Raw genomic sequence first — 25,758 nt, 5'->3', positions numbered from 1 at the left:
CTGTCCCAGGTCCACGGCAGATCGGGAGGTGATGTGCCTCGTCCCAGGCTCCTGCCCATCCCTTTGTACCTGTTCCTCACCTGCCCTCCTGTGACTGGGGCTGGGGCTCCCATGCGGCTGAATCACCTTCCACCCCAGCTCTCCCTTTCCTGACATCTCACTTCCGTTCACCTCAGGCCTCCCAACAAGTGCTGGTGGCCGCTTGAGACATCGCAGGCGGGTTCTTGATGAGTTTACAGTCCTGCAAACCTACTTGATTTGCACACGTTTGCATTTGACAGTAGGAGCTGTCAACTAGGAACTGTGAGATAGTCTGTACTTACCCTGACTTCTGTAGCTCGCATCAAGACTTAGACCTAATTTTCCTTTTATCATGGGTGGGTCATAGGCTCATACCAATGTACAAGAGTGTCTTACATGGTTGTCAGAAATTAGCCCGTGTTTGAATTATTTAAGCCACACCTACATGCCAGTTCTGCGTCGAGGAGTTCCCGGTTCATACTTTTGCTTCAAAATCCTCTGTAGATCTAAACCCTCAAACTCTATATTTTTCCTCTGTAAACTCTAAATTTCGAATATTCTCCCAGGTGTGACTTTGCCTAAAACACGTGCAGTACTGTTCTCGCTGAAATATTAGATTTCGGAGGTGTTGTACCAGAAGCCTAAGGTTGTAAAAAAATGTTTTCTTAGACAAAGAACCCACAGTTCTTTTCGCTTTTTAATAGTTGAAGGGGGATTGCTCCACCTTGTGAAAGGATTCTGAAAGTCATAGCACGTGGTCCTGTATTTCCTTGCTTTATATATTTCAACACAGCAAACCCGGATCGTGTCACGGAGTACCATAAAATCTAGTAGTAATACCGTGGTGTTGAAGTCATTTGACTTTCTCAGAGCATCCTCAGAGGGTCAAGCCTCAAAATATTTGCTGAAAGTGGATTTTTGGGCCAATGTGAATGTAGCTAGAATAGTGAGTGCTCCGGGTCAGGGCTTTAGTCCCAGAAGCTGGCCTCACCAACAGCCCTTCTCTGTCCCCACATCTGTCACCACCTCATGTGATCCCAGCGCATTAATGCGTCTGCTGGTCACCATCATGGGCCCTTTGCCACAGCACTCGTGTAGGAGGAGGGTCAGCCCAGGCCAGCCCCGGGTCTGGAGGTGCACACAGCCCGCGGCAGGGACAGGGCTTTCCCGGAACAATGACTTGTGTCATTTTGCCTGTGCTGCCTGCGGATGCCCCTGGAGTCCTGACCTGCCCCCTTATCTCCTTACCCCACAGGAGGACCCCGTTCCCAACGGCCTCCGGGCGCTTCCCGTGTTCTATGCCGCTACCATCGCGATCAATGTGTTTTCCATCATGTACACAGGAGCCCCAGGTAAGAGCCCTCGGAAGGTCACGGCCAGCAGGTGGTGTCAGAGTCCAGCGGCGGTGGTGGATTTGTTGGCCAACAGTCAGAAGCACTACTCACAATCATTACTCATTACGGAGCAGTGAAAAGAGTAGGAGATGCCTTTACTTGTTTTAAGTACTCAAGAGAGATGTGAAGTACACAGGCAACAGACTTCAGGTTAAAAAAAGAAAATTGAAATCCCCCTTGTGCCTCAGATTCCTGGTGCTGAGTCGCAGAACATGATCGGACAGCCTGAGCCTCCCTGAGCTGGGGGGGCCACTGGAGGCAGGGGGGAGCTCGCTTAAGCAGTAGGTCACCACCTTGGGACAGTCCGGGGCGGGACTGTCACGTGGTCCACAGCACAAACATCTAACCCCCCGGAACTCGTCAGACCTGTGAGTCCAGGGACTAGAGCCCTGCCGTTCTGGTTCTGCGTTCCAGATACTGGAACCAGTGATGACTTTCTTTTCAGAATTGCTCCTTTTCTTCCCACTCCGATGTCGTTTGTTCTTTCTTTTCAAGGATTTGGGGTGGAGCAGGGCTAAAAGTTCCTTTCTTTTACGTTTTCAGTGGGTAAAGAAGAACTTACGTACAGTACTGTCATTTGCATAACATTCCCGTGTGGAGGAGGTGGTTAACTGTTTCTCACTCACCATTTCCATGCGTATCTTGGTAGAGAGGGTCCCCCATTCCCCTCTGTGAGATGTGCCTCTTACAGCTAGATCCTGAACACGTCCATTGCTGTGGGATGGCCAGAGTGAGCAGAGACGTTTGTGTGTGTCGTTTTCCTCCTTGTTAATGTCCTTTAAGGATTAAGATTCAGTTACGGGCCATATCTGATTAAAGCCTCCCTCTCTCTGTTCAAAAGATAAAGTTTCTGCTAAATGGTGTGTCATGTTACAGTTGAAAGCGCCCTCTTCCCAAACGGGGGAAATCCTCATTAATTTCTCCAGCCGGGTTTTCTCAAGGCAGTTTTTCTCGGATTGTATAGCCATACCTAATTCTATGTTTGTGTACTGGGCTTTCAGACTTTGGGTGAAGGGAGAGGGCGTGAAGCACCACAGCGGCTCTAAGTAATCTGAAAAGCACGAGGCTGAACGTCATGGTGAGCTGGAGGGAGATGAAACCCTAGCCTCAGATGACAGTGGCCTGACGGCCCTTTGGGCTTGATCATTCACGGAATATGAAGTCTGTTTGTCACAGACTGTTTTCATGATCCATAACAAAAAAACAGAGACAGAGTAAAAGCAGTTGCATACCATGAAGTTGAAGTTCACCCCACCCCAAGTCTGTGAATCTCACGAAGCTTCCATGTGGTGCTGGGCGGGTCCCGGAGGGCCAGGTGGGAAGTCAGCCGTAGCAGAGAGATGTCTTGTCCACCTGAGCCCTTGTTCTTAGTTCTGTGCAGGCTCTCAGAGCCCAGGGTAACGGAACAAAGAGCCTACCAGCCGTCAATAGCCAGACACCTCCCGGGCTAGTGATTTAAGAGATTAAACAAATGAAGGCCGGGGTGCGAGTCCTGGAAGTGGGAATTGGTGTAAATGACAACCATTTAGTTCTGTTTCTGCATTTTTTTTTTTCCTAGCCTCTATTCTTCTTGCTCCCTGGTTCTCGGTCTGAATGTCAGAAGACCACAACTGTATGATTTTTATTAAAATTTGACTTTTCCCATACTTACCTATTTTTTCCATCACTTCTTTTTCTCATCTTTTGCTGCAGTTTTATTGCAAATTTGCTAGAAGAATCAGATTACTAAGGGACTAAATTCTAGAGAAGGGCTTCCCTGGTGGCACAGTGGTTGAGAGTCCGCCTGCCGATGCAGGGGACACGGGTTCGTGCCCCGGTCCGGGAAGATCCCACATGCCGCGGAGCGGCTGGGCCCGTGAGCCGTGGCCGCTGAACCTGCGCGTCCGGAGCCTGTGCTCCGTAACGGGAGAGGCCACAACAGTGAGAGCCCCGCGAACCGCAAAAAAAAAAAAAAAAAAAAAAAAATTCTAGAGAAAATGAAACTAGATAATGGATGAGGCAACTAAGGATAATATAAATACTTCATAGAGAAGTTGTGAAAAATAAATAATAAACGCTTTTACTGAGCTGAGTTTTACACGAATTAATCCTTTGTGTCCTCTGAACTCCACTGGGAAATTGTTAATATTGCTAACGCCCCCTGACAGGTGGGCAGCAGGCACAGTGATGCCGACTGAGTGCCCAAGGTCATATAGCTAGTCAGGTGCAGAAGCAGACGTTAAGTGGGCAGCCTGGTCCCAAGCCCCAGTTATATGACATTCTTCTGACACACGATGGGGCGGGGGTGAGACACGCAGTATCTAGTGCCTGGTACCTAATGTCGCTGTTAATGAGGATCAGAATATACTCCGTCAGAAAAGGACTTTGCTAATGTCTTGGCTCCTGGGGAGTGTTTATGGGATATTCAACAGGTGAGTCTAAATCCTATTTTTATTTAAACGTCTAAGGTTAAAACTAGACATTAATTCCATCCTATGGTCATCTGTAGCTGTGGCGTCATAGTTGGGGATAGGGTTGGGCTGGGAAGAATCACTTCCCCAGTGACTCGGTCCTCTGCCCCTTTTAGAACTTGCCTGCCTTTCTGCCTGTTGGAATTGATTCTTGCTAGTCCTTTTCTTTCTTAGAACGCTTCCGTTCAACACATAGGCCCCAGAGATAAAAGGAAAGAATGAAAAGTTTGCTAACAAAAAAGAGTGGCAGCATTCACCTTACCCCGTTTCAACTTTCAGAGATTCTGATAAGTAGCCTTTTTCTAGATGGATGTGAATTCAGTGGGGACCCGTGGGCTGTTGAGTTACAGGGTTCTGGTTTGACTTCCTCTGTGCCTCCTCTCTAAGTTATTTTGAAGTTGTTTATATCTTGAGCCTAGCTTGATTTGTTTTACTTTGCGTTTGACATTGCGATGACTTTTCTCAAAAGTCATCCTTCAGAAACTGAGTTGCACTTTAAAAAATTGTCTTTGCATTTTTTCCTTTAAAAAATAATTTGCAAGCAGCAAAAATAACTTGAGGAAAATAAAGTGCTCACTTGGGTTGGCTTAGATAGAAGCCTGAAGTTTATTTTTAAGGAAAGTCTTCAGCTGTACAGGACCTGTTTTTTGTTTAGCATTTAAAGAACAAACGCTGAGGTTCATGGCACATGGCTTTGAGGCGTCAGAGCAGATCAGCTAACGAAGCTTTCTAAGTCAAAGTGTGGTCCCTAGACCGGCGGCATCAGCCACATGGACACTTGTCAAAAATGCAGGTTCTCAGGCTCAGCCCTAGACCCAATGAACCAGAAATGCAGACCAGCAGTCTGTGTTTACCAGGGAGACCCTGGGTGATCGGATGCATGTGCATTTAGAGGACCCCTGCCCTAACCACCCCTTTATCATCACCTTTTACCGTAAACGCTGCTGCCTTATCACGGTTCTCATGTAAGGGGTGCTCTTCAAAAGCTCTAGCTAGCAACCTTTGCTCACTCCTTACTAGCAGATGAATTCTCAGACCTAACCAGGCCTGGTTTCTGGCTTCCCCAGAGTGATCTGCACCTGAGATGGGGCTGCCTCCCCCTCCTCCTCCATCTCCTCTTCCTCCTCCTCCCCCCTCCCCCCTCCTCCCCCCTCTCCCCTCCCCTTCTCCTCCATCTCTTCCATCTCCCCCTCCTCCTCCCTCCCCTCCCCCTTCTCCTCCATCTCCTCCTCTCTTCCCTCTCCCTCTCCCTCTCCTCCTCCTCCCTCCCTCCATCTCCTCCCCTCCCTCTTCTCCTCCCCCTCCCCCTCCTCCCCTCCCCCTCCCCCTCCTCCCCTCCCCCTTCTCCTCATCTCCTCCTCTCCTCCCCCTCCCTCTCCTCCTCCCTCTCCCTCCTCCTACATCTCCTCTTCCTCCTCCTCCTCCCTCCCTCTTCTCCTCCCCCTCCCCCTCCCTCCCCTCCCCCTTCTCGTCCATCTCCTCCTCCTCCAGTGGCAGCTCTTCTGGTCCAGCCCCCTTGAGGGAACCAGAGCATCAGCCACCCCTCAGGTCCCCACTGACTCGGGAGAAGGAGCTTTGTTCCCAGAGGACCTCTGTGTTCCGTGTTAGCTGTAGAGAATGTTCTGGGCTGTAGAGGAGCTGGGCATTGGAGCTTCAGTGATTCCCAGCCCAGGGCCCTGGGTGGGGAAGGCCTGGGCTGAGAAGATTCTCCAGTATCACTGAGAGCTTGGTTCAGAACAGAGTGATTTAAACTCACTTCCTTCTCAGAATTATTATAAATGAACCCTGGTTTGAGAAAGCTGGTACCATATGAATAAAAAAAAAAAATCCCAACTATAGGACAAATTAGGAAATAGCATTTTTGAATTTCAAAACAATGCTTCATTTTCTTTCTTTCTTTTTTTTTTTTTTTTTTTTTTGCGGTTCGCGGGCCTCTCACTGTTGTGGCCTCTCCTGTTGCGGAGCACAGGCTCCGGACGCGCTGGCTCAGCGGCCATGGCTCACGGGCCCAAGCGCTCCGCGGCATGTGGGATCTTCCCGGACCGGGGCACGAACCCGTGTCCCTGGCATCGGCAGGCGGACTCTCAACCACTGCGCCACCAGGGAAGCCCCCTATGCGCCACCAGGGAAGCCCAATGCTTCATTTTCTTAAAGTTACCCCAGGATTCCTTTCACATAGGGAGCTCCTCTAATGCTTGAGCGTGTTGATCTAAAACAAAACAAAAACTAGAAACTTCATTTATCAGGGAAGGGAGGATTAGTAAAAAGTAATTCTACAAATGAGGCAGACGTGTGTCTGTGTGTGCGTGTTACTGTGGAAAGATGTCCATAATATATTGTTATGTGAGAAATGAAGGCACAGAAGAATATATACAGTGTGATTTACATCTATTAAATTTAAAGAAAAGAAAAAAAAATTCTCACAAACCCTCTGCACCATATGTTTATGTCTAGAAAATGCCTGAAAAGATACACACCAAATAGTTAACAGTGTTACTCTGGGAAGTGGGTTCCAGAAGGATGGACGACGAGGAATTTCCACAGTTGTACGTGATACGGTTTTATACAGCTGATATTTTTGCTGATATTTTTAATTTTTTTTAATTTTTATTTTATATTGAAGTCTAGTTGCTTTACAATGCTATGCTAGTTTCAGGTGTACAGCAGAGTGATTCAGTTATACACATATATATCTATTCTTTTTCAGATTCTTTTGCCATATATGTTATTACAGAGTATTGAGTAGAGTTCCCTGTGCTATAGAGTAGGTCCTTGATGATTATCTATGGATGATATTTTTATAACCATATTATTATTTTTAAAATTAAACCCGAGAGAGAGAGAAGAGAGGGTGCAGGAGAGGCTGATGAGTAGTGTAAGGGAACTAATATGGGCTAAAAAGCCTTACTGGTTTTATAGAAGCTTAATTTATTTTATTAGATTCTAACAATGATTGTTATATATGAAAAACAAGAGATGTAGCAAAGTAATAATGACTCCAGAAGACTGTGTTTCTAAAAAGTTCTCCGCTTTTTCTCATGTCACTTGAATATCCTGATCTTCGGGGGATTTAGGAGAGAGTTGCAAGGATGCTTGTGGTTAGAGCTAAATCACTATTCATCATATCTTTGCTGTTCAGAAAATGAAAGAGCTTGAGATGAAAGGCCATTTAGGGGCTGGAGTGAGGCCTGGGCTTGCGAGCACCCAGTGTGGGCTCCTGGCAGCTGCTCTTGGCCGCGGGGACCGGAGCAATTCAAGCCGTGTCCTACTTTGCCTTCCGCGGGGTGACGGCGCCGGGCCTCAGTGCCCTCTGGAGTGCTGTTACCGGAAAACAATTTGAGATCCTCGCAGGAAGGCTGATCAGTGCGAAGTATTTTTGTCAAAAATTTTGTTGTGAAAAGGTCAACCTTGAATTTTCAGAAGAAAAAAAGTTTTCCCCCGGAGGTACGTTGATTCAAAGGCTTTTCCGTGCTGGATTTTTACATTTAATTGTTTTTTTATCCATGAAAGTTGATTTTATATATTTAGTACAGTTTAGAGCTGCATCCCTTAACTGTCAGTCTGCATTTCTTATATGCAGGCTTTAAAAGTAAATCCTGGTGCGCTTTTCTTTTTTTTTCACGTGTACAGTTTCAGGTGTCAGGTTTTTTTTTATATATATATATATACACACACACACACACACACACATTCTTTTTCAGGTTCTTTTACTGTAAGGTTTAACCTTACAGATTATTTCAAAATACTGAATATAGTTCCCTGTGCTCTACAGTAGATCCTTATTTATATATTGTAGTGTGTATTTGTTAATCCCCAAACTCCTAATTTATCCCCCCACTTTCCCCTTTGTAACCATGTTTGTTTTCTGTGCCTGTGAGTCTGTTTCTGTTTTGTATGTACGTCAATCCTGTGCACTTCTGATGCTCTGTTAATTTACTAAATTGGCATAATAATTTGGTAAGACCCAAGTCCTGTTCCCGTTCTGTTCCTCTCTCCTCTCTTACTCACCATGGATGACTGCCCCCGCTTTCCTGGTTCCTCACCCCTGGTGCTTCACACCCTTGGTTTTTCCCTCTGTCTCCCACCTCTTCCACCCTCAGTGATGTGTGGAGCCCCTGACCTCCCGTCCAGTTCTTGTGACTCAGAGGGTGGCTTCGGACCTTATTGGCCACTTCCCAGGCCAAACCGATGGAGAAGGTAGTTGTGATGGTAAAGGTTCAAGGGTCAGGTGACATTGTGGCTTATTGTCTAAGAGAAGCATCAGAAGTCGTGTAGCCGGCCTCAGTTCCTCCCTTTCGGATGTGGGTCCTGACACCCTCCAGAACTCACGTGACCTCCGCGGAGAGCGTGGAGACGGGCCTGGAAGGCGCACGTAGAGCAGCCCTGCCCTGCCTTGTCGTGAGCTCTGCTCGGCAGGGAAGGAAGCAAACGGGGCCTGGGGGCAAAAGTATTCACTCGTTTAAATATTCCTATATCCAGCTCCCAAACTGCATCCCCTCCCCAGAGTACCCAGAGCTCGCCTGTCTTAGATCAAGTTAACGCAGTGAAGCCAAAAGTAGCCCAAGTAACAATTTTATCATCAACGGAACCAGGAACCACCAAGGAAACCGTGAAACCTCTTCAAAAGCCAAGTATTTTTAAGCTGTAGTTGGTGTTGATGTTCGTTCATCAGTTTGATGTTGGTAATTAACAGTTACCACTCAGTTAGCAAGAAACAGCTTTGGAGTGGTCTTTTACCACATGTATCAGACACTGGCACGAAGACATAAAGCAGAAGCAGGAAGCCGTGGCCGTGAGCGTGGCCAGTGAGGTCAGCCTGAGTGGTTCTACAAGCAGTTCCAAGCCTCGGATCCGAGGCCACAGCCGGGGCTGGAGTGGGGCTGCCAGGTGCCTCAGTACAGCCCTGCATGGGACCATATGCTTTCCGGTGTAATCGGGCGTTTGAGGGTGGAGTGGCCTGACCGCTGAGTGTCTGCTGGCACCAGCGACCCCTCCACGGTACTAAGGCTGGGTGATCTTGGTTTTTTGTTTTTCATATTTATATATGTTCATTCTGACTCCCCAGTTAGAGTATTAACTACCTGTTCTCCCTCTTACCGTTATCAAAATGTGTAATAATACCTTACCTGAGTAAGGTTTGTATGTATAGAGTGGCTAACAGTGTAACTAACAAAACCTGTATCATTAGAGATTTGTTTAAGAGCAAAGTTTTAAATAGTTCACTCCTTTCAAACTTTGAAAAAAAGTTTAACAATTTACAAAAGTGTGTGCCCATTATAAATTTTCAAAGTTAACAGTACAAAAGTATATGTAGTGAGAAGGGAGAGCCCCCTCCAATTTCTCATCTCTCCACAGGAGTAACCACTGATTCTTTCCATAACTTTTTCTGTCTATTCACACATATGGTAGGAGTGTATGTGTGGGGTTGTTTTCTCTTCTAAACATAAATTGGGTCATGGTACACACACCATGATCCAGATGGCCTTTCTTACTTAACTAGATCGCCAGCCTCTTTCCTTATGAGTACGTTTAGACCGACCTCATTTTTACGCTCTGCACCACACTGACAACGTTTCCATGGAATGATGCGTGTATCGGTCGTCTTGCAAATTCTTCCCATTACAAATAATGCTGTAGTGAGTGTTCCTGTGCCTGTATCTTTGTGCCTGTGCAAGGGTGCACCTGTGAGCGTGTGTGAGTCCCGCCTGTGCGGCCGGGAGAGCTGGGCTCTGGGGCCCACGGGGCTAGGAAGCCTGATACTTCTCTACCCTCCGTACTTTCACTGGCTGATGGAATGGCCACTTCGTGTGCTGGACTGGATAGTAATGAAAAGTTTTTCTATGTTGTAATTCCATGAGTTGACACTTCAAAGAAGAGTTGAGTTTCAAAGTCAGTGTCCTTTTAAAAAACTTTGCTATCTAAGTTTTTATTTTATTTTATTTTTAACAGTAGAAAGGGTTGATTTATGCATATGGAGGCCTTCACAGAAAAGACATGAACATGCAAAGAAGCAGTTAGACTTTGGGACTTATATACCATTTTGACAAAGGGTGATCAATTATGGAAAGTGACTAGGAAATACAGGAGGAAACAGAATAGAACGGTTATTTTAGCAAGGTCTGTTTGTACAGACTTATCTTGGCATTGGTGCCTTGTTTCCAGTGGTGAGGGTCACTTTGCTCTTCCTGGAAAAAGGAAGGCACATTTCTCACAAGAAATTTATGCCCTGCTTTCAGGCACTTACGAAGGGGGCAGCAGACTCTTCCTGTGTCTGCTGTTTCTCAATTTCATCTGACGTTAAAAAAGGTTTGTGTGTGTGATCTGAGTGTCATGTCCATTTAAAGCCGGGCTGCTGACTATTGAGAAACCAAAGAGGCAGCTGCCCGCCTTGCTGTGCCTGCCGCAGCCCTGGGCTTCGCGCTGCCCAGGGGCGGGGGCGGGGGCACTAGGAGGGAAGACGGACCCTCTGTTACCCCTGTTTGTCCACTCAGGAATTTAGATATTGAGGTAATACTGTAAATGGGTTTATTCCCAACTTAATATGCCGTTGGTGCCAAGTTGGTCGATTTTTAATAATTAGGTTACTTACTGATTTAACCACATATTTGCAAAGATGTGTGTCTTAAACACACAGCTTTTTTTTTTTTTTTTTTTAAACATCTTTATTGGGGTATAATTGCTTTACAATGGTGTGTTAGTTTCTGCTTTATAACAAAGTGAATCAGCTATACATATACATATGTTCCCATATGTCTTCCCTCTTGCGTCTCCCTCCCTCCCACTCTCCCCATCAACACACAGCTTTGTACGCCCTGAAAGCCTAGCACATCTTTTTTGGTTGAGAGTTTTATTAAACATGGAATCCAGGTGGTTCGTTTCAGGTTTGGGGAACGGCAGGTATGTGGACGTGATGCCCAACGTTTGAGAAGTATCCCCTTTATCCCCAGTGCTGGGCCTGGTCCTTCCCATGTGGGCGATTGTGCTCATCTCCTTCGGGGTCGCGCTGCTGTTCGCCCTCTTCGTGTGGCTCTGTGTGTGTCCGTGGATGCGGAGAAAGATAGCAGGTAAGGGCTTTGCCGTTCTTCTGATCTGCAAGAGTGCTCTGACTGCTGAGCCCTCGCTGTCGTCCACGGTGATCCTGACTGACAGAGGGACGCACACCAAGATCGGGCCAGTCCTTGGCTCGTGGCTCCTGACGGCTTTCTGGCTCAAACTTTTCCTTGGTAACTTGGGACCCAGGTGACAGTGAGGTCCTAGTTGCCGTGGCTAATGGAAGGTAACTGTCTGCTGAGAAACATGAGATTACACAGATCAACACCACAGTCAGGTAGCACTTCCCTCCCTCAAGAATGGCTAAAGGTAGAAAGACTAGATTACAAGTGTGGTAACTGGAATTCTCATATATTTATGGTGAAATAAAAACTGGTACAGCCATGGGGGAAGTTAGTTGAGCAGTTTCCTGTACGGTTAGGCAAACATTTACCACGTGGCCCATTAATTCCACTCTTAGGTATTTATCCAAGAGAAATAAAAAGACTTGTACACAAATTGGTCAGTCATACTAGGCAAAAAACGGAAACAACCTGCATGCTCGTTAACAAGCGAATGGATAACCAAATTATGGTCTATTCATACAATAGAAGACGAATTAGCAGTGAAGAGGAGAAGTACCGGGAGAAGCCAGACACAAAGGAGTACATACTGCGTGACTCCAGGGAACGGTAATCCACAGCGGGAGAAACCACTGGTTGCTGGAGACCGACTGCAAAGGGGCACAAGGGACAAGAGGGAACTTTAGGGACAGGAGGGGACTTTGCAGGGACAGGAGGGGAACTCTGTAGGGACAGGAGGGAGCTTTGCAGGGACAGGAGGGAGCTTTGTAGGGACAGGAGGGAGCTTTGTAGGAACAGGAGGGAACTTTCCAGGGACAGGAGGGAACTCTAGGGACAGGAGGGGACTTTGCAGGGACAGGAGGGAGCTTTGCAGGGACAGGAGGGAGCTTTGTAGGAACAGGAGGGAACTTTCCAGGGACAGGAGGGAACTCTAGGGACAGGAGGGAACTTTGTACGGACTGGAGGGAACTTCCCAGGGACAGGAGGGAGCTTTGTAGGGACAGGAGGGAACTTTAGGGACAGGAGGGGGACTTTGCAGGGATAGGAGGGAACTTTGTAGGGACTGGAGGGAACTTTAGGGACAGGAGGCACTTTGCAGGACTCTGTTAATTGGGGAGTAGTTACAGGCTGTAGTCATTTGTCACGGGTCATCTACCTGGACATTTAAAATGTATAAATTTCACTGTATGGAAATTATACCTCAATGAAAGCAATTAAAAAAAAAAAAAAAGAAGAAGACTGTGGCTTAGAAAATTGCAGGAGGTATTTTCCTGTCAGCGGCAACATGATTGAATTCCAAGTCTGGAGGCCACACAGAGCCTTTTACAGGGCTCTCAAAAGAAAAGAAGTATTTAATTTTGGCCTCAGAGTGTACCTTACAATCGCACGTTCATACGGATATATCTGAATTTGAGAAACCCGTATTTCAAAGAACAAAACAAATGAGGAGACATACCATGCTCATGAACGCAAAGACTCAATACCGGAAAATGTCAGTTTGTCTCAAATCAGTCTATACATTTAACACAATTTAAATAAAAATCCCAGTAGGATGTTTTGTAGATTTAGACAAGTCACTTTAAAAATTTATATGGAAAGGGAAAGGAACTGGAATAGCCAAAGCAATTTTGGAAAAGAGTAAATTTGAAAGACCTGTACTGCTTGGCTTTAAGAGCTACTATAAAGCTACAGGAAAGTGTGGAATTGGTGAAGAGACATCTAGATTAACAGAACAGAGTCCAGAAACAGAGCCACAAATATATATGGCCAAATGATTTTTGACAAAATACAAAGTCAGTTCGATGGAGGAAGAATAGTCCTTACAATAAATGGTATTGGAACAGTTGGATATTGAATGCCAAAAAGAGAACCTTGACCTAAGCCTTACACCTTGTAAAAATTAACTCAAGATGCATCATAGATAAAAATGTAAAACAGAAAACTATAAAACTTTTAGGACAAAAAAGGGAAAACTTTTGAGACCATTGGTAAAGCAAAGAGTTTTTAGATACGATACCAAAAACAGTTCATAAAAGAAGTTGGTAAATCACACTTCATCAAAGTCAGAAACTGTTGCTCTGTGAGAAACACTATTAAGAGAATTTAAAAAGACAAGTTACAGACTGAGCAGCAGCTGGAATGCTCATGTACTCCTGGTGGGAATGCAAAATGGTGCAGCCTCTCAGGAAAGCAGTTTGGTGGTTTCTTATAAGGTTAAATATACACTTACCCACTCCTAGGTATTTACCCTAGAGAAATGCAAATTTAAATTCACACAAAAGCCTGGATATGAATGTTTATGGCAACTTTATTTGCCATCACCAAAAACTAGAAACAGCACAGATTATCCACAGAACGAATAAACAAGCACGTATTTATGTAAATAAATACATTCATGTATTAGAACACTAGGCAGTGAAGAAGAGTGAGCTACTGAAACCTGCAGCAACTTGGATGAACCTCAGATGCACTAATCATGCCAGGTCAGAGAAGCCAGCCTCAAAAGCTCATGTCTTATGGTTCCATTTATATGACATGTGGAAAAGACAAAACTGTAGGGACAGAGAGCAGATCAGTGGTTGTCACAGGCTAGGGATGGGCACAGGGGCTGACTGCCAGGGAGGCTTTAGGGGCTGATGGAAACCTTCCCTATCCTGATTGTGGATTGTCTGTAGGAATCTAGACATTTGTTAGACTCAAGATTCTACACACACAGACAGAGCCAATTTACTGCATGTAGATTTAAAAACTAATAATAAAAAAAAACGGCATTAATACATACAACTTGAAACTAAGTAGTGAAGCCAGATTGATAACCAGCTGCCACTTCGTCTCCTGTGTAGCCGTTCCCACTCTAGGCTGAGAAGGAGCCCACCTTAAACATCCTGCTTGGCTGACTTAACCCCATGGGAAGTGATAAACTATACTGAAATGCTCTGATGTCTAAAGGCTTTTTCTAATAGCTGAACCTTAATGTGAAATGGGCCATAAAATCTTTTCTTCCACATTTAGGCTATAATGTTACAGCAGGAAACTGACATCATTACCCATACTGGCTTCCCAGGAGACTTTTTGGTCAATGCCATGTATTCTGATATTTCAGTATATATGTAACTTTTTCTATTAATTTAAGTACAGACTGTGGTTAAGGGCGTGGACAGAGAGTAAACCGACTGCATTTTGCTACCTATGTGACCTTTGGCAAATGACTTAACCTCTCTGGGCCTCAGTTTGCTGTTTATAAAGGAGAGAAAATAATAATACCTGTTTCATGTGTTAACAGGTGTTTTTGGGAAATCCCTGGCGGTCCAGTGGTTAGGACTCCATGCTTCCACTGCAGGGGGGCACGGGTTCAGTCCCTGGTTGGGGAACTGAGATACCACAAGCCGCACAGTGAGGCCAAAAAAAAAAAAAAAGTGTTTTTTAAAAATTGTTATTATAATCTTTACAAATATTATCTTTTCTCATCTAGATTGTAAGCAACTTGAGGTCAGAGATCTGTATGCACCCTTTTTTTTTCCTTGCAGTACATAACAAATGTAGTTTAAAAAAATCTATCTTGTATCTGACTATCTAGGTAAGTAGAGAAATAGAGGTGATGCTGAGTGTGTTCAGCCGAGGAACCGAGAATGTCTCCATTTCGGTTGGGTGGGTGAGAGCTTAGACATCCACTCAGGTGAGGAAACAAGGTCATAAATCACCAGCACCACACACCAGATTTGATGAAAAAGAATGCTCTCGGGCTTCCCTGGTGGCGCAGTGGTTGAGAGTCCGCCTGCCGATGCAGGGGACACGGGTTTGTGCCCTGGTCTGGGAGGATCCCACATGCCGCGGAGCGGCTGGGCCCGTGAGCCGTGACCGCTGAGCCTGCGCGTCCGGAGCCTGTGCTCCACAGCGGGAGAGGCCACAACAGTGAGAGGCCCGTGTACTGCAAAAAAAAAGGAACAGAGAGATTCTACTTACTTTTAGAAATCCTTTACTTTCAAAAGAAACCAGGGATTTTTAAAAAGCAGTTTAAAGCTGGAGAGCATTCTTTTTTTTCTTTTTTTTTTTTGCGGTACACGGGCCTCTCACTGCTGTGGCCTCTCCCGCTGCGGAGCACAGGCTCCGGACGCGCAGGCTCAGCGGCCACGGCTCACGGGCCCAGCCGCTCCACGGCATGTGGGATCCTCCCAGACCGGGGCACGAACCCGTGTCCCCTGCATCGGCAGGCGGACTCTCAACCACTGCGCCACCAGGGAAGCCCTCTCTGTTCCTTTTGAGGAAAATGATTTACTTGTTTCCGAAGATTTGGTGGCCTGAAGAAATCTGAGAGCAGTCATTTATTGAACAGAAGAAAACCAAGCAGACTATAACAGTATCTTTGAAGACAAAAAGGATAAACATTTCAGGGATTCTGAGGTTAGTTTAAGAAAATAGAAGGCCAGTCTAGATGGCTGTAGTATTTACAGAATGTTTACCTTGGGAATCAGTCTAATCCTGTCTTCTTTGTTGGTCTTGGATGAGATAACTCAGGCCTAAGCCTCCATCTTTCCCTCCATAGCTGAGTTTTCTAGCCTGTGTTTCCCAGATGATTGAACTCTCCACTTTATTTTGTCTAACTTTTTTCTTCATTCCCAAAGTAAGTATGTAACAAGATAAATATTTATTTTTATATTCATTTGTCAGTAACAAGAATTCTCTGACAAAATTTTCAGTTATGACTCTATTTTCTTTAGGCAAATTACAAAAAGAAAGTGCTTTATCGCGAGTCTCTGATGAAAGCCTCAACAAAATTCAGGAAGCGGAGTCTCCAGTATTTAAAGAGCTACCGGGTGCCAGGGCTCATGACGACAGCACCGTCCCCCTCACCGGGTCGGTCGCAGAGCCATCCGGGACCTCAGAAAGCACGACAGGGGGACACCACCCCCGCGTACCATACGGTAAGACCCCCGGGGGCTGAGGTGGCGCTGGGCCTGCTGGCCTGCGTGTGGCACTGAGCCTCCAGTGCACACAAGTGTCCCCCGGTTTCTGCTTTGAGAAAACCTAGGCGCTAAAGAGGCCTCAGGGACCAGGCAGTCGCAGAGCAGGCTTACTCGTGTCCTGTGATTTTCCTCCAAGAGCCATTTACCTACAGTCTCCCAGCGGCACCCAGACCCCCCGTACCACCCCTCTGAGTGCCTCACCTGCATCTTCCACGTGCAGTCACCTAACTGCTGGAGATCGGAAGGTCGGTTTATCCAGCTTAATACGAACACCTTCCTCCTGGAAGACGCAGAGCGAAAGCTGACATTGGAACGGGAGGGGGTCCCACTAGAGAATCACAGAAACCATCAGGACCATCTTGGGGCGGGGGGGGGGCCTTTGTCCCACAGCATCTCTGGACAGTGATGGGCAGGCGCTAGCATCTGCCTGGCCCACCTCCCTGCAGGGGCACTGGCACCGATTTCCAGGCTGCGTTTGGGACTTGGCCAAAGAAGGCAAACAAACTGCCCACTGATCTGACAGATCTGCCTTTGACTGCCCGGACTGGGCTTTTTTTTAAAAAATTGAAGTATAGTTGATTTACAGTGTTGTGTTAATTTCTGCTCTACAGCAAAGTGACTCAGTTATACATATATATACATTCTTTTTTTTAAATATTCTTTTCCATTATGGTTTATCACAGGATATTGAATATAGTTCCCTGTGCTATACAGTAGGACTTCGTTGTTTATCCATTCTCTATGTAATAGCTTACATCTGCTAATCCCAACCTCCCCCTCCAACCCTCCCCCAGCCCCTCCCTCTTGGCAACCACCAGTCTGTTCTCTATGTCTGTGATTCTGTTTCTGTTTCATAGATGAGTCCATTTGTGTCATATTTTTAAGGAGCACCTACAGCGTGTATCTCACAGGGTTCTGGGTTGGGTCCCTCTTATATGAAGTTTTTTGTAAAATGAGCTCCTTACAGGGAATCCTCCTTTTACTGGTTCCTAGAAAAGGAGAGAATGCTACCGCAATTTCTGGAAGACACATTTTAAGAGACCGTAACATCATTTTTTAACTACCATATTAGTTTTACTTACCCTTTGTTGTGTGTTTCCAAGTTTCCCTTTTTATTTGAACCATACTGCAGGGCCTTCATAGTCAAGTTAGAAAATGGAGCACGTGGGAAAAAGCAAAAGCACCTGCCACCCCGCCTTCCCCAGATGACCTCGGCTCTCAGTCTGTCCCCTTGTCCCCCTGCAGGCCGGGCGCTGTCCATGACACACGGCGCCAAGTCGCCCGTGTCTAACGGGACCTTCGGCTTCGACGGCCCGGCACGCAGCGACGGCCACGTGTATCACACGGTGCACAAGGACTCGGGTCTCTACAAGGACCTGCTGCACCGCATCCGCGACGAGCGGACGGCGCCGGACGGGGCCCCGCGGCTGCTGCGGCGCAACAACAGCTACACGTGCTACACGGCGGCCATCTGCGGGCTGCCCGGCCTGGCCACGCGCCGCGGCGACGCGCCCGCGCCCGAGGACAGCGAGAAGCTGGTGGCCGACGCCGTGGCTTACTCCCGCCGGCGGCTGCGCTACGACAGCTACTCCAGCTACTGCAACGCCGTGGCCGAGGCCGAGATCGAGGCCGAGGAGGGCGGCGTGGAGGTGCGCCTGGCCACCCCGCTGGCCGAGCCCGAGCCGCCACGCGATGACGTGGCGGACGACGAGAAGGAGGAGAAGGACTCGGCCGAGGTCCACCTGCTCTTCCACTTCCTGCAGGTCCTCACCGCCTGCTTCGGCTCCTTCGCGCACGGCGGCAACGACGTGAGGTCAGTGCCCAGGGCGCGCGGGCGGGGCGGGGGGGAGGCGCACGGCAGACACACGGCCACCCTGGAACCTCGCGGGTCTGTACTGCCCGGGTCCACCGACATGGGCTTTTCCCCCACGAGTGTAGCACCCGCATCTTCACTGCACGGATCTTTAAATGAACTAGGTGTGGGGGAAGGTTTGCGTTGGATCGGAGATCACAACACGCGGAATCAGAAGACGTGGGGTTTGAGCCCTGACTCTGCCCACGCCGTTCCAGCTTCCTGCCCTGCCTGAGTCATTCAGCAGTTCCTTTTGGTTTTGAGTCAGAGAGAGCGGTACCCGGATTTCCGCCGAGTTGTTCAAGGGTCACCTGTGAATAAGTAGCTCCTGTAGTGTGCCAGACGGTGACACGCGTTAAAGGGAAGAGAGGAGTAGAAAGGGGTGTGGGACCCCTGGAGGGCTGCCGTGTTGGATGGCTGCTCGGGTCAGGAGGGCTCGCCGAGTGACACCTGCAGGGGCTGAGGGCGCAGCCGTGTGCTCGTCTTTAGGAGAACATTCCGGAAGAGGGGACAGCAGGTGCGAGGGCCCAAGGCAGGACGTGCCTTGGGGGGTGGGGGGGGGCGGTTCCGGGAAGAGCCACAAGCAAGAGCGTGGAGACGCTCAGGTCGGTGGGTCGTGGAAGCCCCGAATGTGTAGTCTCTACCCCCCTCTCACTGGCTGGGCAGCTCCAGACCAGTCACTGAATTTCCCAATGCCTCAGTGTCCCAATCTGTGAAGTGGGAGTAAAGCTAGTACCAACCACATGGGATTTCTGTGAAGATTAAGTGAGATGCTTTCTATAACAAGCTCAAGACAGTGCTCTCCCATAATCAATATCCCTACATTTTCACTCATACTATTATTATAATGTTTCTGTCCAAATCAGGAAAACATGCCTTTGTTGCTTTTGTGTTTTTGCTCAGTTATATGACTCTGTTTTACACTGTCTACCCACGTGCACCAGCGTTTCTGTTCTTTTTAAAAGAAGTCTTTGTGCCAGAGAAGAGGCCTGGACATCTTATGTTCTGCTCAGTGTCGTCTAGGGGTCGCCATGTTATTTAATAGGGGGCACCATGTTCTGTCTCCTCTTAATAATTTTTTTTCTGCCCTCTCCCACCAGCCCACTTCCTCCTCTTTATCCACAAATTCTTTATTGAAAGCCTGGTACTGTCAAAGTGTTATGAATTGGGTCCCTGTCCTTTAGGAGTTTAAATTCCAGTTAAGGAGACAAGAAAGACATACACGTAGAAAAGTAACAGAACACCTCAAAACAGCATTTAAAGGCCAGAGGAAGAGTCTAGGTGGTAGCTGCTATAGGTGACCAGAGTTTAGAGCAACTGTTTGCAGTTTGGGGGCTGCTTTTGAGGCTTTTGAGCAGGGATATGGTCTGATGAAAGCAAGGTTTTAGAAATAATAGTGTGATGTGAAGAGGGGGCTTCTGTCCATTCAGGAAGAAGTCATCAAGTCTGTACCAGGGCTCAGAGCTGAACCACTTGTAACTTACCCTAACCCTCCTCAGAGCAGTCCTTTGCAGTCCTAAGTGGTATCCTTCAAAGACAGGGACTCTGAAGCTCAGAAATGTGACTTTCTTGCCCAGAGTCACACAGCTGGAGAGAAGCGGGCTTGGGAGCTGGCTCTTTGTGACTCAGTCTGCAGAGTGGAGGTGGGCTGAGAGCTACAGAGGCTGTTGAAAGCCCATAGGGAGCCTGGAAGTTGTCACTCTACCCTAACAACAGGAGAAAACCGAATGGACTGAAAAATCAACAACTCTTCTTGGATCCAGAAAGGAGAGGAGGACACAGGACAAACCACTGCCCCCAAGACTGGAGGGACAGACAGTCCTGGAAGAGTGACTCAGGAGTGGAAGCTGCCATGGAACCAGGGAAACCTGGACTGGAATGATGGACCCTGGAGGCTCAGGGGGGACAAGTAGAGAGTTAGAGGCTCCAGGGGACCCATGGTAGGGGGACCCCATGATATTGTGAGTTTTACGTCCAAGAGCTGTACCAGGTCCTCACAGTGAATATCAGGGAAGAGAAATCCCCTCCTGCTCCTGTCGGGGGAGGGAAAGCATTTGACAGAAGAGAGCAACTGTGTGCTTAACCAGGCCTGCTCCCAGGGGAAACCAGGTCACCAGAGCCCAGCCTGCAGGGGGATTACCACAGCCTAACTGACCTGGGGAGGGGAAATACACTCCAGACTTCCCTCACCTTCCACTTGGGCGAAGGGAAGCACCCACCTCGAGCCATCCTGTACCACTTAAGGGGGAAGCAGAAACCGAGAAACACTTGTGAAGTTCACAGTCCAGAGGGACAGGCTCACTGAGAGACCGAGACCTCATCAAAGGACTACAGAAGGCTTCTCCATCCCCAGACCTCCCACCACATCACTAAAGGCCTATTTACAGCAGTTCCTTCTACCCAGGAGATCATGTCTGGTTATCAAGAAAAATTTACAAGGCATACCAAAAGGCAAGAAACACAATTTGAAGAGACAGAGCAAAATTCAGAACCAGACATGGCTGGGATGTTGGAATTATCAGATGAGGAATTGAAAACAGCTACGATTCATATGCTGAGGTCTCTGATGGATAGAGTAGGCATCCATTAGATGAACAAGGTAAGCAGAGAAGGAAATCCTAAGAAGGAACCAAAAAGAATACTGGAGATCAAAACACTGTAACAGGGCTTCCCTGGTGGTGCAGTGGTTGAGAGTCCGCCTGCCGATGCAGGGGACATGGGTTCATGCCCTGGTCCGGGAAGATCCCACATGCCGCAGAGCGGCTGGGCCCGTGATCCACGGCCGCTGAGCCTGCGCGTCCGGGGCCTGTGCTCCGCAACGGGAGAGGCCCGCGTACCACAAAAACAAAAACAAAAAACAACACACTTCTAAATAACACTTGGATCAAAGAAGGAATATCAAGAGGAATTTTCAAATATTTGAACTAAATGAAAATGAAAGCACATCAAAATTTGTGGGAAGCAGCAAAAACAGTGCTTAGAAGAAAATTGAATTGAATTGCTGCACACGGACTTTCTCTAGTTGTGGCGAGCGGGGGCTACTCCCGTTGCGGTAAACGGGCTTCTCATTATGGTGGCTTCTCTTGTTGCAGAGCATGGGCTCTAGGCATGTGGGCTTCAGTAGTTGCAGCACACAGGCTTCAGTAGTTGTGGCTTGTGGGCTCTATAGTGCAGGCTCAGGAGTTGTGGTGTGTGGGCTTAGTTGCTCCGTCACATGTGGGATCTTCCTGGACCAGGGATCGAACCTGTGTCCCCTGTGTTGGCAGGTGGATCAACAAACTATTAGTAAATTGAATCCAACAGTGTGTAATGAGAATTATCCAGCACGACCAAGTGAGCTTTCTCTGAGGTATGCAAGACTGGTTCAAATTGCATTGAATTCATATATTAGGAAAGAAGGAAGATATAAAATCAGTAAATAATAAATAATAATATAAATAATAATAAAATCAATCTAAGTTTCCAGCCTAGAAAAATAGGAAAAGAAGAGCAAATTAAATCCAAGGTAAGCAGAAGTAAAGAAATAATAAGAATTAGAGCAGAAATAAATGAAACTGAAGTCAGGAAACTAATAGAGAAAATCAATGAAACAAAAAGCTGGTTCTTTGAAAATATTAATGAAGTTGATAAGCTTCTAGCCAGGCTAACTCAGAGAAAAAGAGAGAACACAAATTACTAATATCAGAAAGGGAAGAGGAACATCACTGTAGATCCTATGGACATTAAAAGGATAACACTACAAAATACTATAAAAGGAATACTATGAATAACCAGTTTGATAACCTAGGTGAAATGGACCAATTCCTTGAAAGACAGAACTGCCCAAACTCACACAAGAAGAAATAGACTATCTGATAGGCCTATATCTATTAAGGAAATTGAATCAATAATTAATAACCTTTCAAAACAGAAAGCACCAGGCCCCGATAGGTTCACTGATGAATTCTGCCAAAGATCTAAGGAAGAAATTATACTTGTCTACAGATTTCTTTCAGAGGATAGAAGCAAAAGGAATACTTCCTAACTCATTCTGTAAGGCCAGCATTACCCTAGTACCAAAACCAGTGAAAGACATTATAAGAAAACTATAGACCTGTATTTCTTATGAACTTCGTTGAAGAAAAAACTCAACAAACTATTAGCAAATTGAATCCAACAATGTATAAAGAGAATTATCCAGCATGACCAATGAGCTTTCTCTGAGGTATGCAAGACTGGTTCAACATTCGAAAATTAGTTAATGTAATCCATCATGTCAATAGGCTAAAAAGGAAAAGTCACATGATCATATCAATAGATGCAGAAGAAAGCATTTAACAAAATCCAATACTATTCGTGATAAAAACTCTCAGTAAACTAGGAATAGAGGGGAACTCCTCAACTTGATAAAAAATACAAAAAAACTACAGCTAATATCATACTTAATGGTGAGAAACTCAAAGCTTTTCCACTAAGATCAGGAACAAGGCATAGATGTCCCCTTTCAGCACTGCTTTTCAAAACTGTACTGAAAGTTCTAGCTAATGCACTAGGACAAGAAAGGGAGATAAACGTATACAGATTAGGAAAGAAGAAATAAAACTGTCTTTGTTTGAAGATGACATGACCATCTATGTAGAAAATCTGAAAGAACTGACCAAAAAAAAAAAAAAAAACTCCTGGAACTAATAAGCAATTATAACAAGGACGCAGGATACAGGTTAATGTACAAAAATCAATCACTTCCTACATATTAACAGAGAACAGGTGGAGTTTGAAATTCAAAAACACAATAGTACCATGTACACTGGCACCTTGAAATACTTAGGGATAAATCTAACAAAATGTGTACAGGATCTATATGCGGAAAACTGTAAAACTGATGGATGAAATCAAAGAATGGAATAAATGGAGAGATTTTCCATGTTCAAGGATAAGAAGACTCAATATTGCCAAGACGTCCGTTCTTCACATCTTGATCTATAGCGTCAATGCAACCCCAATCAAAACCTCAGAAAGTTATTTTATGGATACTGATAAACTGATTCTAAAGTTTATATGGAGAGGCAAAAAACCCAGAATAGCCAACGCAAAATTGAAGGAGAACAAACTTGAAGGACTGATACTACCCGAATTCAAGCTTGCTAGTAAAGCTGCAGTAACAAGACAGTATGGTATTGGTGAAAGAACAGACAGATAAATCAATGAAACAGAATAGAGAGCCCAGAAATAGACCCACATAAATATGACAGTCAACTGATCTGGCAACACCAAGTGCTGGCAAGGATGTGAAGCAACAGGAACTCTCATTCATTTCTGGTGAGAATACAAAATGGTACAGCTGCTTTGGAAGACAGTGGGACAGTTTCTTACAAAACTAAGCATACTCTTATTGTACCATCCAGTAGTCGTGCTCCTTGGTATTTATCCTAATAAGCTTATATCCACACAAAAACCTGTCCATGGATGTTTATAGCAGCTTTACGCAAAATTGCCAAAACGTAGAAGCAACCAAGATGTCCTTCAATAGGTGGATTGATAAAAACTGGTACATTTACACAATGCTCTTCAGCACTAAAAAGAAATGAGTTATCAAGCCATGAAATTACATGCAGGAACCTTAAATGCATATTACTGAATGGAAGAAGCCAATATGAAAAGCTGCATACTGTATGATTCCAACTATATAACTTTCTGGAAAAGGCAAAACTATGGAGACAGAAGATCAGGGGTTGGGGTGGGAAGGAGGGATGAATAGGTAGAGCACAGAGGATTTTTAGGGCAGTGAAGATTCTCTGTATGATACCCTAATGATGGATACATGTCATTTATTATACATTTGTCTAAACCCATAGAATGTACAACACCAAGAGTGAACGCTACTGTAAACTGTGGGCTTCAGATGATTCTGATGTGTCAGTATGGGTTCATCGGTTGTAACAAATGTTCCACTCTGGTGGGGATGTTGATGATGGGGAGGCTATGCATGTGTGGACCAGAGGATATATGGGAAACCTCTGTACCTTCCCCTCAGTTTTGCTATGAATCTTCAACTGCTCTAAAGAAATAAAGTCTTAATTTAAAAAAGAAAAAAAGCTGTGGCATCCCCCCGAAAAAGTCAGTGCATGCCTGCCAAGGGCCTGAGTGATGATAGGGGGTCTGGGGGGAGGGGTAAGCACCTGAGTGAGTCCTAAGCTCACATCCCAGTTCTGCTTCCTGCTAGGGACATGACTTTGGCATCAGTTTTCTCATCAGTAAAATGGGAGTGACAATAGCCAGTTTAAGGGGTGGTCCTGAGAACTAATGATTAGCAGTAATGTTTGTGATCCCATAGTGGGGAGGCTGGCACAGCTGCCCCAAATTGGTAGCTAATGTTAGTAGCTGTGCTGGCAGTGAAAATGGAAAGAAATAGAGAAAGAAAAGAAGAAAAAAAAGAACTTGTATCCACTTCTTGTGATTTTTCAGTACTTTAAAAAAAAGTAGGGACTTCCCTGGTGGTGCAGTGGTTAAGAATCTGCCTGCCAATGCAGGGGACATGGGTTCGATCCCTGGTCCGGGAAGATCCCACATGCCGCAGAGCAACTAAGCCCTTGCACCACAACTACTGAGCCTGTGTTCTAGAGCCTGTGAGCCACAACTACTGAGCCTACGTGCCACGACTACTGAAGCCTGTGCGCCCTAGAGCCCACATGCCACAACTACTGAAGCTTGCGCGCTCTAGGGCCCGCGTGCCGCAACTACTGAGCCTGTGTGCTGCAACTACTGAAGCCCATGCGCCTAGAGCCCATGCTCCGCAACAAGGAAAGCCACCGCAATGAGAAGCCCGCACACTGCAGCAAAGAGTAGCCCCCGCTCACCGCAACTAGGGAAAGCCCGTGCACAGCAACAAAGACCCAGCACAGCCAGAAAAAAAAAAATTAACAAATCACACAACCATTAAGATGGCGACTCTAAAAACAAAATAAGTGTTGGCAAGGATGTGAGAAATTGGAACTCTTGTGCACTGTTGGTGGGAATATAAAATGGTGTAACCACTGTGGAAAACAGTCTGAAGATTTCTCAAAAATTTTAAAATAGAATTACCATATGACCCAGCAATCCCACTACTGGGCATATACCCAAAAGAATGGAAAGCAGGGTCTCAAAGAGACATTTTCACACCCGTGTTCACAGCAGCACTATTCACAATAGCCAAGACGTGGAGGCAACCTCAGTGTCCATCAACAGATGAATGGCTAAACAAGATATGGTGTGTGTGTGTGTGTGTGCGTATGTATACACACACACACACACACACACACACACAGTGGAATATTCCACCTTAAAAAGGACGGAGGGGCTTCCCTGGTGGCGCAGTGGTTGAGAGTCCGCCTGCCGATGCAGGGGACGTGGGTTCGTGCCCCGGTCCGGGAAGATACCACATGCCGCGGAGCGGCTGGGCCCGTGAGCCATGGCCGCTGAGCCTGCGCGTCCGGACGGGAGAGGCCACAACAGTGAGAGGCCTGCGTACCGCAAAAAAAAAAAAAAAAAAAAAAAGGACGGAAATTCTGTTACATGCTACAACATGGATGAATCTTGAAGGCATTATGCTAAGTGAAATAAACTAGCCACAAAAAGACAAACACCATACACTTGCACTTAAGGAGAAACCTCGCAGAGCTACTCCAACTCAGAGATGAAGTTAAACGGTCGTTAGCGGGGGTGGGGCAGGGGCAAAGGGAATTCTTATTTAATGGGTGCAGAGTTTCGGATTTCCACGACGAAAAGTTCTGGAGGCCTGTGTCACAACAGTGTGAATATCCTTCACACTCCTGAACTGTACACTTGAAAATAGTCAAGATGGTAAATTCCTGTTTTTCTAAACCACAACCAAGCAAGTTACTAAATCATTTTTATCACCTGTAGATTACATAGGCAAGCCCCAAATGCGACAGATGGGCTGTTCTCAAGAAGAGAAGTCCCTGCACGTCATGTACAGCGTCATCT

General features: G+C 46.3%; 1 protein-coding gene across 1 annotated transcript in view; it reads left to right on the top strand.

Moving 5' to 3' along the window:
* The window catches only part of LOC116746632 (sodium-dependent phosphate transporter 2-like), a 103,710-nt gene that overhangs the window by 64,728 nt on the left and 13,224 nt on the right, over positions 1-25,758 (top strand). The window contains 4 exon segments of the mRNA XM_032618131.1: positions 1,277-1,373; positions 10,813-10,929; positions 15,696-15,899; positions 17,187-17,754. Coding sequence (XP_032474022.1) covers positions 1,277-1,373; positions 10,813-10,929; positions 15,696-15,899; positions 17,187-17,754 — 986 coding nt within the window.

This window comes from Phocoena sinus, chromosome 21 (assembly GCF_008692025.1).
Source record: "Phocoena sinus isolate mPhoSin1 chromosome 21, mPhoSin1.pri, whole genome shotgun sequence".
NCBI lineage: Eukaryota > Metazoa > Chordata > Mammalia > Artiodactyla > Phocoenidae > Phocoena > Phocoena sinus.
The sequence above is the reverse complement of the archived record's forward strand: the minus strand, read 5'-3'. Positions and strand labels throughout refer to the sequence as shown.